A 15,166-nucleotide genomic window follows, 5' to 3' on the forward strand; every position below is an offset into this window, starting at 1 on the left:
TCTTTGAAAAAAGACTTTGATTTTTCGGTTTTTAATGTAATTGCAAATATCTGAAAAAAGTACGAATGTATGAACCTGATTTTGAACAGACAGTATCAGTATTCTCTTCAAAGACAATGAAATGGCACATATAGACAGTTATAAATCAAATACACTCTTGGGTCAGATTAATAGTTATACCGATTTGTTACAAGAATCTTGATTTTGAGTTAGATATTTTCTTAAGAAGATTTTTTCCTGTATTTTTCACAGTCCGATTTAGATTTTGATATCAATGACTTGTAACAATAATTCATGTGGAAACACATAGTACAGTGCATATACCGCAGCATACCGCAGATAGCAAATAAATTCCATTTAGAAAAATTCTTCCGGAGCTAATTGAGGTAGGAAAGTTGGTTCACAGCTTGCCCAATGCTGTTTACACGAAAAGCCGGGTAAAAAAATCCTCAGTAGTACTGGAAAGCTGCGGTCTTTTTCGTTGCTTTCAAACAAAAATCGTGTTGTAATACCGACCAGTCAAGACGTGCTGGAATAAACTTATGGCAGCTCCTCGTTGTGTGGTTAATATAGATATAGTTATAAGTTTATAAACCAGATGAAAGAAAAATGTTCTTCATGTATGCACATTGTGCTTAATGATGCTCTGGTATGGTTTAATTGGCTAAAAATGATATTTTTATTGCTCGACACACTATGCCACCCGCGTAATTTACATGGTAACATATTTTAAGCTATTTATATATTTGAATATCCTAAACCCATTTAATTTTTTTTTAACTGTGATGTTCGCGCAAACTAATTGCGATTTAAATTTGCAGAGAGAGTTAATAGGTTGACAATGGCTAAAAATCTTCAGAATACACAATATGTATTATATTGATGCTGGGTCAGGATCAAAGTGTTTTATGATTGAGAATATGTTCATCTATGCATATCAGGCATAGATTACCAACAGAATTATTCCCAGGAGGGCTTATCCAGTAGATAAAGCTTCGAGCAACTCGGTCCTGAAGTATATAATTGACGCTATAATGCTCTCTGACTTGTTCTCGCGTCAACCGTTCCTTTTCTGCCTAAACTACAACGCTTAAGTTCCTTCTTTATTTACGTGTTGATAACCGGTATCTTGCAAACAAATCGGATCATCCAGACATGTCTGAATGCGCATTTGAATATTCGCGTGTTGTATTTTACATTCGAATATTTGTGTTGTATTTCGTGTTTGGATATTACCTGTATATTCTGTTACATTTGACGATGACAAATTCAAAGTGTACGGCGGAAAAGATATTTTCAGCGAAAAGGGAATTCGGGTCAGTGACGATTTGACTAGGAAGCAACTGAGTTGAAGGATTGTAACATAGATTGAACCAAAGACAGTTTTTGGTTGAATCATGAATGGTAGCATACGGATTGTCGTACTTTTCTATAGACCTATTGCGAATACTACCCACACTATAGCATGTACTTCTCTACACTTGTTTGTATTGCATTTCAACAAATCTTATATAAAATGTTTATTTTTTCATTCCTGAAACGACTCTGCAGACGATTTTGCACATTTCACACATGCGTTAACATTGTGATATAATTTATTTGGACATTTTCATGATTAGTTGCAACTGGATGGCTTGCTTGCAAATGTGTTTCACAACTGTTTAAAAACTGTATATCTGGAAGTAAACAAAATTTTTATCTTAAGAATTCCCAAGATTTTTCTTATTTCAAATTTCAGGATATAAGTAGGTCCTGGTATCACATGAAATATGATAATAAACAACATATAATTTGAACAAATCCCTTCGATGCTATTGTCGTAAAAAGTTTAAATTCTTAAATGTTTCTAGAAATCATAATTATTTTATTGAATATCAAACAGCATCAGCTCGTCAACATATCAGTCAAGAAAGTTTCGCGGCGTGCCCCAACAAAAGTCCTTATTAATGTCATTCTAAAGGAAGTGAAATGATAGGTTTTGATGTACATGTCTAGCATTTTTTTCTTTTTGGACAAGGTGGTGAGACATCTTTTTTGCCAATGCTAAATTTATGACTGTACGCTTATCACCAAATCTGGCAGAGTATGTAGACATATGCTGCAATTGAAGTTTATTCCTCGTGTTTATAAGATGATCATCATGCAGCAACAGAATTTCATTGCAGTCGTTGCAGACTTTGATCTCAAGTGTTGTGGTTTCAAACGCGACAATTATTGTTTTCTCGGTGCCTACAAGTAGGTCCAAATCTCAGGCTGAGAAGTTTTGCTGATCTTTATGAGTAGAACTTTGGGAGCTGAAACCTCAGACTTAGAGATAATTATTTGTTTCGTTATATGTTGTTATCTAATTATTATTTATCATCCTTAGCCAATAAAACCACCGTCGAGACAAGGAAGACAATAAGTCTTTGATCATGGTTAATAAATCTATAATATGGGCAAAATGTTTAAGCAATCGGACTCTTCAAACAAAAGATCTGTAACATGACTGTTATTTCAATCCTAAGTCGAAAATGCAAATTCCGTCTAATTATCAGTTTCAGTTATCAAGTAACAACTGTTGATCAACATCAAATATATAAGCGATAAATTATCAAATAGATAACTTGCAATTTTGTCTGTCTGTTCTGATTTAAAAGAAAAAACAACAACATTTCCTCCGCAATGACAAAACCAAATTGCTTTGTTATCAACTTTGCAACACTGTTAAAACAATAAACCTTTTTCGGAATAGGATTTAGTCTGTATGTTTTTATTTCTTAATTGATTAATTATCTTTTTCAGTGTAAAATACGAGACAAAAAACCGTACAGTCTTCATCTTGCAGAAATCCTCCTCATTCCGTCGTAGTTGTTGTCCTGGGTGGACTAAAGGTCAAAAGAGAGGAAAGGGCTGCATGGCACGTAAGATTTTCTCTTAAGTCAATGGAAAATACATCCGAACCCTAAATAAGTTACTACCTTTTTGATTCAAATTATAATGTTTACGCAACTAGATTAAAGATGCTACCATTTTCTCTGAAAGTCCTTTCCTACATGAATGAACACATTTCTTTCGGCATCATTTTACAACCACATATGGAGTCAGTGGCTCAGTGGGTTGGAGGTTGATCTACAACTGTATCTTGTTATATGTAGACCAGTGGTCAGTGCTGGGCGAATGGCTAAAATTGGTACTGTTTCCAGCAGTGTCGATCTAGGCTGGATGCTAAGGGTGGGGCTGGAAGAATGGGGTGGGTGGAACATGACTTCTCCTGTGGGTTCGACTGGAAACAAGGTTTTACATACAATACAGTCGGGGGCTTTGGTCGACTACCCAGATCTAAATGAGAAACCTTTACCTTTAACCTTACAGTTCACATTCGTATTTTAAACATGTTAAAGGAATACTTATATAAGGTAGTTCTCACGTCGAATAATTTTTTTTCTTATCGATTTTTAAATTTCAAAATGCATAGAAAAGGTTGTATCTCGATTTTTGCCAACGTTCGAAATCAACACTTTTCATATGGGAGTCACGTAAATCACATTTGAAGACGTTTTCGAATGAACTTTTTTACTATCTGATTTTAATCAAATAAGTCGTAAACAATACTACAAAGTAAAAAAAGGTTTTTGTTTATCTTTCGGATTTTTGACCATTAGTCCGCGCATTCAGCTGATCTAAAGCTGTTCATTATGCAATGTGTCACATGTTTGAATATCATATTTTATCCTTAGAAAGATTCGTTACGTGGCCGTTGCAATAAATTTACTCGTCAATTGCCATTAATCATAAAATCATTTGTGCTTCTGTATGCCGGTTCTAGGCTTTATTCTTGGTATTCCGGATAAATGACATTACGCCATTACTTCTTATTTATCAAACGTGCAGAACTACCTTAATCAGTCTAGAACTGACGGTCTCAGTTGCCGCCGACACATTTAATCTGCTATTATCAAACATAATGTTACAAAAAAGAAAACATACGAAACCGCATGCACTGTTTTGACAGAATGCACTATAGCTAGAACACGTTGCAAAGTTTCTTGAAATATAGCGCCGGTTTTATTGCACTGCTCAAGGATACTTCGGTTATTACGGTTGACATGGTACACCTATACGCATACAACAACAAATGCAACAGGAATTACATGCAAAGATAATGACAGAACAAGAAATCATGAGAAAATATATGTGACTTGATGCCAAGAACAAATATATAATGAAGCTTTATTGCTTGCATCGTGTGGCGAAACTTTTGACAGACATCAACGTACATTTTCATAGATTTTTAGAATACATAACTGGGAAACTAAGAATAAATCACAAACATTCATTGCGTGATGGGAGCCTTTCACATCTTTAACATCATTCTATGACAGACGACGAGAAGGGTCAAACTGTTTTTTTTACATGTCAAAGATCTGCTGCAAATTGCATTGTCTTTCCGAACATACTAAATACCATAAGGTATTTTTGCAGAATAATTTACCTTCTTTTATCTCCGTTCTCGTCCGCTCTTATGTTAAAATATATTTTTTATGATGCCAGTTTCCAGTAACCTTTTATTTCAAAATATACCTTATTCAAGGTTTGCATGTTTTTCCTACTCAGTATTTTCATTTCAGCAATTTGTACCAGTGGTTGCGGAGACTTTGGTGTGTGTGTGAAACCTGAAATTTGTCAATGTCCTAAAGGTTATGAAGGCGAGATGTGCGACACTGGTAATAATTTAAGTATCTCACGCGTGAAAAAGACTCCTACGGATGACCTATTTTGGTTTCTTGTTACGAATACAGCTGCATTTTCAACCAAAAGTGTTGTAAAATTCAAATGATTTATCAAAAACACAACAGCGAAAGGAAGGTGTGGTCCAAGAAACGTCCAGATTAGCAACCAAACTAAATACTATGATGTGGTGTCATGCAAGCCGCCAACAATAAATTGCCCCTATTGGAGTGTACAATATACTGATTAAATGTTAGGGTTAGGTTTAATTCGTGAGTACACTCAATGCGGGAGAACAAATGCCGGCCTCAAGTACGCAACGAAGTTTTGATTAGTCGCTCTAAATTAAATTTCATTTATTTGAAAATTGGCCATTTATTTGCAGATTTACCTTTTGATGAGGGTTGATTTTGTAAATACATTATTCTAACATTGCTTTTTTCAGATATTGATGAATGCCAAAACACTGACCATGGCTGTCAACAGATATGTAAAAATACTGCCGGAAGTTACATGTGCGCATGTCAAACCGGATTTACACTTGCAGAGGACGGAAAAACCTGTAATTGTAAGTTTATTTACTGTGCTAATGAGCCTGCTGAATATGTATGTTGATATAAACTTATTGTGTTCATTGAAGTCCTCAACATGACTACATGTCATTGCTTAAAACATTCGACATATATATCAACGAAAAACTGATTCTATCTTTTAAGTTTGAATTTGTATGTAAATTATGTATACAAAATACAGAATCAGGTCTTTTTTTCAGATTGTTACAAGTGCCAGAAGGAGTACACAGATTTGGTTTTGTCCGTAGAGGAGATGAAGAAGGAATTGTCAGACAGTATTTTACAACAGGTGCGTTCTGATGTTTTGCTGATACTCTGTATATGTTGTTAGAAAAATTGCGAATGGCATATACACGATGCGTTAAGGAATTTCATTTGTACAGACAAAATCGAGCGACTTTTTAGAGCGGTATTGCGTAAGGTCACATGCCGGTGTAATGAAGTATTTCGACCCCCATAGAATAATGAACCCCCGGTCATTATTCTATAGAAAAAGTGTCCCCCCGGTCATAGTATTATGACCTCCAGATCATAGTACTATGACTCCCCCACGTGAAGTAAACTGAACCTCACGAAGAATATTGACTCCCCTAAAAAACGACCCCCCGGGCATTGATCAATTGCTGCATTTTATGCCCCCACTCGGGGGAGGTGGGGGGGGGGGGGCATATTGATTTGCCATTGTCTGTCCGTCCTTCCGTTTGACCATTAGCCCCAGATACCATCACTTGACACAGAAGTCAGAGCATTCCGCAACGGGAAAAGTGATTCTATTTCTAGACGCTGTATCTTGGTGTATACGTTTTTTTTTCAGGAAATAACAATTCACAATACGTTCAAAAAAACACACCAGTGTCAATAATCCCTGCAAAACTTCGGTATGAAGTAATTCTTCAGAAGAAAACTGCACAAGAAACTGCTAGCATAGAACTTAGTATTAATAGAAGTTGCAATACTTAGCAGTGGCAGTAAAGTACGGTCGCGGCAACAATAGAAAGTAGTAGTAGTAGTAGTAGTAGTAGTAGTGGCAGTGGTAGTGGCAGTTGCAGTAGCAGCAGCAGCAGCAGCAGCAGCACAGGAATAAGTGACAGCAACAACAGCAGCAGGAGAAGAAGAGGTACATGTACAAGACGTATTAGTGGAAGCAGGTATAGTAGTATCAGTAGTAGCAGTTGTAGTAGTAGTAGAAGTAGAAGTAGAAGTAGAAGTAGTAGTAGTAGTAGTAGTAGTAGAAGTAGAAGAAGTACATGTAGTAATAGCAATAGAAGTAGCGGCACCAGTAGTAGTAGTACAATCAAAATGTTAACTATTGGCAATGGAGGGTATTAGAGTTGTAGATCTAGTAAAATTGCCCGTTAGGTTTGGTGGGGATCACTTTTTAATAGATATTATCGTCGAAAGTCTTTTTAAGAGCCGGTGTTTTACACGGAAATAGTAACCTTTTAAATAGAATAATGTCCGGGAATCGATATTGTATGAGAGTTCGAATGTAGTAATTTCGGCAGTGAGTATTTTACATGGAAGGAGTCACTTTTTCTATAGAATAATAACCGGGGTCGTTATTCTATGAGATTCGAAGGAAGTCATCTTTAGGGAGTCAGTATTTTACTTGGAGGGGTCAGTTTTTCTATAGAATAATGACCGGGGTCGTTATTTTATAGAGTTTTCAAAGGGAGTCAGTTTTTTATAAGGGGAGTCAATATTTTACAGGAAAGGAGTCACATATTCTATAGAATAATGACCGGGGGGTCGTTATTCTATGGGGATCGAAATACTTCATTACACCGGCCGCTCAACCCGGTTAGCTTTTTTCAGATAACAGTACATTGAGAGATACCGTCTTTAGCTGCAAGCCAGCGTTTTATAGATATAATAAATAAAAATGCAAATGATTCCGTCATCTTGTTAAAGAAATTACTAAGAATTCATCCCGGACCTTAGTAACTTGCGATTCCCCGAGTTTGGATACTTACACATGGGACGTAAGAAACAAGCGATAATTCTGGGATAGGAACGTATTCTTGTGTCGTGCAACATTTTCTAAAATTTAAATGACTTGAAATTCTCCTGATGAAGTCACTAGAATATATAAAGACAAACGCTCGAATACATGCAGGCAAACGCTCGAATATATGAAGACAAACTGTCTCAGGTGCGTTCTGATGTTTTGCTGATACTCTGTATATGTTGTTAGAAAAATTGCGAATGGCATATACACGATGCGTTAAGGAATTACATTTGTACAGACAAAATCGAGCGACTTTTCAGAGCGGTATTGCGTAAGGTCACATGCCGGTGTAATGAAGTATTTCGACCCCCATAGAATAATAAACCCCCGGTCATTATTCTATAGAAAAAGTGTCCCCCCGGTCATAGTATTATGACCTCCAGATCATAGTACTATGACTCCCCCACGTGAAGTAAACTGAACCTCACGAAGAATATTGACTCCCATAAAAAACGACCCCCGGTCATTTGATCAATTGCTGCATTTTATGCCCCCACTCGGGGGAGGTGGGGGGGGGGGGCATATTGATTTGCCATTGTCTGTCCGTCCTTCCGTTTGACCATTAGCCCCAGATACCATCACTTGACACAGAAGTCAGAGCATTCCGCAACGGGAAAAGTGATTCTATTTCTAGACGCTGTATCTTGGTGTATACGTTTTTTTCAGGAAAATAACAATTCACAATACGTTCAAAAAAACACACCAGTGTCAATAATCCCTGCAAACTTCGGTATGAAGTAATTCTTCAGAAGAAAACTGCACAAGAAACTGCTAGCATAGAACTTAGTATTAATAGAAGTTGCAATACTTAGCAGTGGCAGTAAAGTACGGTCGCGGCAACAATAGAAAGTAGTAGTAGTAGTAGTAGTAGTAGTAGTAGTAGTAGTGGCAGTGGTAGTGGCAGTTGCAGTAGCAGCAGCAGCAGCAGCAGCAGCACAGGAATAAGTGACAGCAACAACAGCAGCAGGAGAAGAAGAGGTACATGTACAAGACGTATTAGTGGAAGCAGGTATAGTAGTATCAGTAGTAGCAGTTGTAGTAGTAGTAGAAGTAGAAGTAGAAGTAGTAGTAGTAGTAGTAGTAGTAGAAGTAGAAGAAGTACATGTAGTAATAGCAATAGAAGTAGCGGCACCAGTAGTAGTAGTACAATCAAAATGTTAACTATTGGCAATGGAGGGTATTAGAGTTGTAGATCTAGTAAAATTGCCCGTTAGGTTTGGTGGGGATCACTTTTTAATAGATATTATCGTCGAAAGTCTTTTTAAGAGCCGGTGTTTTACACGGAAATAGTAACCTTTTAAATAGAATAATGTCCGGGAATCGATATTGTATGAGAGTTCGAATGTAGTAATTTCGGCAGTGAGTATTTTACATGGAAGGAGTCACTTTTTCTATAGAATAATAACCGGGGTCGTTATTCTATGAGATTCGAAGGAAGTCATCTTTAGGGAGTCAGTATTTTACTTGGAGGGGTCAGTTTTTCTATAGAATAATGACCGGGGTCGTTATTTTATAGAGTTTTCAAAGAGAGTCAGTTTTTTATAAGGGGAGTCAATATTTTAAAGGAAAGGAGTCACATATTCTATAGAATAATGACCGGGGGGTCGTTATTCTATGGGGATCGAAATACTTCATTACACCGGCCGCTCAACCCGGTTAGCTTTTTTCAGATAACAGTACATTGAGAGATACCGTCTTTAGCTGCAAGCCAGCGTTTTATAGATATAATAAATAAAAATGCAAATGATTCCGTCATCTTGTTAAAGAAATTACTAAGAATTCATCCCGGACCTTAGTAATTTGCGATTCCCCGTGTTTGGATACTTACACATGGGACGTAAGAAGCAAGCGATAATTCTGGGATAGGAACGTATTCTGTGTCGTGCAACATTTTCTAAAATTTAAATGACTTGAAATTCTCCTGATGAAGTCACTAGAATATATAAAGACAAACGCTCGAATACATGCAGGCAAACGCTCGAATATATGAAGACAAACTGTCTATGAAAATAAAACTAATACACAGTACGAAATGCAACATTGCCTGTCTCTAAATTATAACTTAACAGTATAGAGAAAATATCTTATAACACCACTTTTTGACTTAGTTTATCACAGAAAATAAATTATTTAACCTCAAGGATATATCGTTGCTACCCAATTTTTTTCATGGTGTACGGTAAATGAAACGATCTCGCCGAAAGTTTGAAGGTGCAGCATTTATTTTCTAGACTGTATAACAAAGTTTAAAGAAGTCCCAGAATATGTAGAACTATCGTAAATATATCCGCTTATCTTTCAAATGATAAACTGAACATGTTGAAAGATGTAAACAAACTTTTTCTGTGATATAATTTCAAAGCTGAACATGTACTTAGAGTCGTTTTGTCTCTCCGTCATCTTAGTTGCATATGTTTCTGTTTTGCTTCAATGTACACTCTACTGTTTGAATTTACATACAGCTACATAATAAAACAAAGCCACAGTGTTCCTTGTGGAAATATCTTACTTAATACCAAGTTCTAATTTACAAATAAATTAATATTAGATCCCTTTCAGAGTCAAAACCATAACTTGCATGCACTCAGTCAAAATATGCTGTGAACTGGTCAAATATTTTGCAATCGATTCTATATGCTTGATATTGTATGACGAGTTTTGCATGAACTTGCAAAACCATTCTACTGCAAAAAATTTCAAAAGATAAATAAACTCACATGCACCATCATAAGCCAGTTAGTAGTACTTTTCACACTGTTCGACCATCCCGCAAGCTGACCTAACTGACTGGTTGCACGATATAATACAGTGGTACCTCTGTGTCAGAACACGCCATCGGAGAAGTAAATTTCAAGATGTGCTTTAATATTTTCAGAGGGAGCTACTGGATTTATCCAAAACGGAAGAAAAGATGGTATTTGCTAAATTAAAAGCTTTGGAACAAGATATTCGTAATTTAACAGAAGAAAATGTGAGTACAAATTTTAAAAAATATAAACGCGTATAATGTACAGATCAAAGGTTAAAACCTATTAAAAATGCGCTCAGATGTGCCAAAACTTAATAAATCACCCGACATAAGAAACGCTGTCCAAAGGACTTTCTTATACATGTATTCTTTTCTGTGAGATATAAAACATTATTAAATGATCTAATACGAAAATACTTTTGGTATGCGACTATGCCAGGTACAACGTCAGATTCCTTCCACTTTCATTTTTTATTTGAAATTTGTTCGAAATCTGTTTATAGATGTTCCCGATAACGCAACATTCTAATATCAATATAATAAAAAAATCACTTTGATAGCTACGATATTTTCAGAGGTAACCGCATACAGTTTATATCTGAATAGGTAAAATCCTGCAGTGGTAGATAACAATTTTTTTCTCATATCTGATGGAGTGACATATTGATATAAGGTTATTTTCATTATCTTATACAAATAAGTATACAAATATATTCATAGTGTAAATCTTCAGTAAAAACATGTATAGAATGTTTGCCTATTGTTGTTTCTAGACAGATATATGCATTGTATTAACACTGTCATCAACGAACCATATTATATGTATATTTATACAAATTATTAAACCTAAATTAAGATGAGAAGGACAAATTTACTGCATATCGTTCTAATTACATGTTTGAATTGAAAGTATATAGGCTTTTCTATTATTTTCAGACTGTTTCTTTTTCTGCCCCAATATTTTATTTTTAACATTTAGACTGCTGACGGCAAGTGATTCTGCCTTGTGATCAATGCAGACCAAGATCAGCCTGCAGGTCCCTGCAGGCTGATCATGGTCTGTACTGTTCGCTATTTAGTCAGTAAATTTTAAGTGAACACCCTTCCAATAATAAATGATATTGCCCAAATTGAATGATGGTTGATTCCATTTTAGATACATATTAGGGTAAATGCTAATGTCTAGCAACTACATCATCTTTCTCGTAAAATCTTTTAAAAAGAAAACAAACATAATGTGAAGCTTTCAATATAAATCTTCTTCAGAAGTAACATTTATATCTTTCATATCTAATTCTCTAATAATTTTTACCAGCAACGATTAGAATCAAATTTGTTGGAACTTCACTTCAAATACGAAAATGCCATTCATGAAATGGAACGGATTGAAAATATCACGAAGACGACACAAGCTTCGCCTATACTTCTAACAACTGTGAAACCAGTGACAACAACGGAGAGTACTACAACAGCAACCACTACAACTGAGTCCGCATTTCAAGACCAGGGAGGTCTGGAATTTAGCCAAGAAGACATGCTATTTTCCTTGAGTAACCAAATAGGAATGATGGAAGAAAAACTAGAACTATGTAAGAAACTATAGTCATCTTGTTTCAATTAACTGACGACTAAGGATTGTATTTTCCTCTAAAGTTCATATTTATAAACATGAAAATTTACTTCATATAGTTTTTGTAAAACGTACATTTAACAAGATCCTGTATTAGGTTTAGAATAGTACACACAGTGTACATGCATAAATAAATGCAGTATGTATATGTACTGTCACTAAAAACTGGCTGTTTTTAACACTCAACTGTTACTGCATGACATTTATTTTAGTAAAATTACTTCAAATTTTAACCTATTTCCTTCTATCGACAGACAGTTACGTCAATGTATTAATTTATCAGATTTCTTAAGTAGTCATGTATCTACTTCATTTTTAGGTAATTGTCATGCGCGAAGAAGACCGTAACTTGGCGAGTAGTATACAGCTTCGTTGTTCAGAAGGAGCACTTGTACAGTGAACAGCCACTGACAATTACATGATATCGGACCAATCTAAAATAATGCCTTTTTATGACACTTCAATTACCCTTGGGACACGCCTCTAGATTTATGTCATTTCTTTTCGATATAAGACACTACTTGCTTAGCCCGTAGAATATGAGGAAGTGCTAGTTACTGCGTTAAAGATGCAGTCAAATTTATATTTAGTGGTGCCCTATATCCTGTAGACTACAATATGTTTTTCATACGAAAAAGGCCTTGTATTATATTTTAAACATGTTGGTATCGTGATGTTCATTTGGAGGCATGACCCTTTTAACATTTAGTAATTGTTATAGATACTGTGATCATATAATGGCGCCATAAAACAGATGTGTTATATATTTTACTTTTATATTAAATAATTAACTTTTTATTGTCTCAATATTTACCAGAACAAAATATTTCAATATTAGTTAGCCGTTATAATTGATTTGTCGGTGCTCCGTATGATTTGAATACATTTGTAGTTTGTGATATTTTCAGTGCGATGATAGATGTAGAAGAATTTCAATTTTAACTTCGTACAAGGCTGTATTGTCTATATTTTGTTATTTTAGATTCTGATACTTTTAACCAGTGTTTCAGTATTTCGTTTTATACTCTGATGTCATTCAACCAGTGTTCTTAAATCAAATTTCCGTTGTGCTATTTCGTCAAAGTTTTGTAGTTTGTACTCTGATGTCGTTTTTGTATTTTAATTTGAACGTCCCTGAATGAATAATATATTTTGATAGGAGCTTGTCTACATTTAAAACGTTGGCCTATAGCTTCCTATAAGCAAGGTGTATGTAAGGAAAATTGATCTTTAACGAGCCCCCTTTTCGTTACCAGCCTACAAAAACCTAATACTGCCCAAATACTGATCATTTGTTTCTTTTACTATGCAATTTACATATTTAATAATGATTTTAAAACCCATAAAGCTCATATTGAAACGTACGCGACTTATATTTTAAGAAGTTTCATTATTTATATGTACCTCTGCTTGTTCACCTCTGTTGTATGAGAATGAAATTATCATCATTTTTATAATTCATTTCGCTCATATCACACTCATTACCTAGATTGATTTCTGTTTCATCAACATTAGCCTTATCAATATGACAATGGACATTGCACGTCCATCTACCCTATCACTATTGCTTATTATTGTACAACACCAATGCAAACAGATATTTACGCTTAAAACTACAATCCCTCTGATCCAAAAGATGTATGTGTTTCGTTTTGGAATATTATATACAGAAAAAAATGCACAAATGTAAATATTTTCAAGGCAATTATAAACATACAACCGCAAACAACTCACAATATGTACGGACAATAACACGATGAAAATAGGAAGAACACCATTGTAGGTTTAGTTAACGGTATATAATGGCAAAAGTGTGATTTGTACCAGTTTATGACATGACAAACTCATATTTTAAACAATCTAATGCATACTTTATACCGTAGAAGCGTAATGTTTATATAAATATTTTGTTATAGACTAACCAGATTTTACTTTTCTTCCGAAAGCAAATGATCATGTTATCACAAAGGGCGAGCAGCGTTTCAGCTGTATACCAGAGTATAAGATTTGTTTTGACAGATTTTTGTATGTGCTTGAATGATTTTCTTGAATTATGTAAGTATGTTTTCCGAAAATAAAATATTGTCTGAATTATGCAAGAACCAAATAATAGTTATGTATTATTCTATATATGTCTTCAGTCCTGAAGGTGAGTCTTTTTAAAGTTAAAGATAAATTACATTTTCAGAGAAAATATTTCTTTTAAGATCCAAAACATTTACCGCGAACGTGTTTCTTATTCTGACAAAGATATCTCACAGAAAGTATTCCGTGACAGTTAGAGTCGCAGTTGCAAGTTTAAAAGTTGGTTTCCAAACATGCATTTTAAGAGATGTAAGAATTTCGTTTTATTATTCAAGACCGTTACTTGACAGTCTGAACAGGTGGCATCCCGTTTGTATCCGGCTCAGCCAATACAGCGTCATTATATTGGCTCCCCTGTAATAAATCAGTGACAAAGTATTTTATCAAGAACATATTATTTGGTCACATAATTAATTTCATTGAGCAGGACTTCGAGTAATCGTAACTGTGTGCAACTTGCAAGATATGCCTTACGTCATCCTTCATTTTTATTTAAAATTTCGAAAATAACATTTGGTTTCTTGACATGAATTGAAGTATGATCCATAAGAGTATGTCTCATCGTGACTGTTGATATAAAAGCTGTGATAATATCTCTTCTGAGCTTTATATGCATGTTTAGTTTTGTCAAAAACAAAAGTATGGTACAATATTAATTGTCGATTGTGTGCTTCATTCATACTCGTATATCATGAACATGTTTAAGAAAAAATATATGTTTCATGTAAATAGTTCTTATCCTTTTAAGTTTTTTTTCACATGCTGTTTGTCTTTCATTATGTAGTCCAATATTCCTTTATCTTATTAAAGTTAACATCAATTTAAACAGTCTCGACGACTACTTAGTAGTTATTTACGAGTAATGTAATATTATTTTCTGCTTTGACTTATAAACATGTATATGTTTAACTAATAAAACATTTGAATCTGCATTTGGCTTTCGCTTTATATCGGACAGAATGGTTAACAGATTAACTTCAGAAACTTACTACAGATTTTTTTTTGCTAGCGTGGTATGTGAATTGCATAATTATTAACCGGTAATAAAAAGAGTCGGGGCTTATCGAAGGCTTCACCGTGTCTTTCGTGGAGATTTCTACTTTAAATATAGTAAAACAGCTATTAATTTTGTAGTGAGGATGCCATCCAGCTGGCTTACGGAAGGTCGATGGTTCTGCCCAGGTGCCCGCTCGTGATGAAATAATGCACGGAGGGGCACCTGGGGTCTTCCTCCACCATTAAAGCTGGAAAGTCGCCATATGACCTAAAATTGTGTCGGTGCGACGTTAAACCCAACCAAAACAACTTAATTAATTTTGTAAGTCTACAGAGCAGATGAAGGAAAAAAGCTCTTTTTGTGTGCAGATTGTGTTTAATGAGGCTGCTGCGGCTAAATAGGCTATTTAATTGAC

General features: G+C 35.0%; 1 protein-coding gene across 2 annotated transcripts in view; it reads left to right on the forward strand.

The window, feature by feature from the left end:
- Positions 1-15,166, forward strand: part of LOC123546337 (epidermal growth factor-like protein 7) — an 80,966-nt gene that overhangs the window by 41,847 nt on the left and 23,953 nt on the right. The window contains exons 3-9 of one of the 2 annotated variants that reach the window (XM_053524523.1): positions 2,785-2,903; positions 4,611-4,706; positions 5,156-5,278; positions 5,483-5,571; positions 10,166-10,261; positions 11,355-11,628; positions 11,989-14,686. In XM_053524523.1, coding sequence (XP_053380498.1) covers positions 2,785-2,903; positions 4,611-4,706; positions 5,156-5,278; positions 5,483-5,571; positions 10,166-10,261; positions 11,355-11,628; positions 11,989-12,017 — 826 coding nt within the window. In that variant the 3' untranslated portion in view covers positions 12,018-14,686. Of the gene's footprint in view, positions 1-2,784; positions 2,904-4,610; positions 4,707-5,155; positions 5,279-5,482; positions 5,572-10,165; positions 10,262-11,354; positions 11,629-11,988; positions 14,687-15,166 lie in introns of those variants that run through there. The other variant, XM_053524524.1, reaches the window with a different exon arrangement.

The sequence above is a fragment of the Mercenaria mercenaria genome, chromosome 15 (assembly GCF_021730395.1).
Source record: "Mercenaria mercenaria strain notata chromosome 15, MADL_Memer_1, whole genome shotgun sequence".
Classification (NCBI taxonomy): Eukaryota; Metazoa; Mollusca; class Bivalvia; order Venerida; family Veneridae; genus Mercenaria; species Mercenaria mercenaria.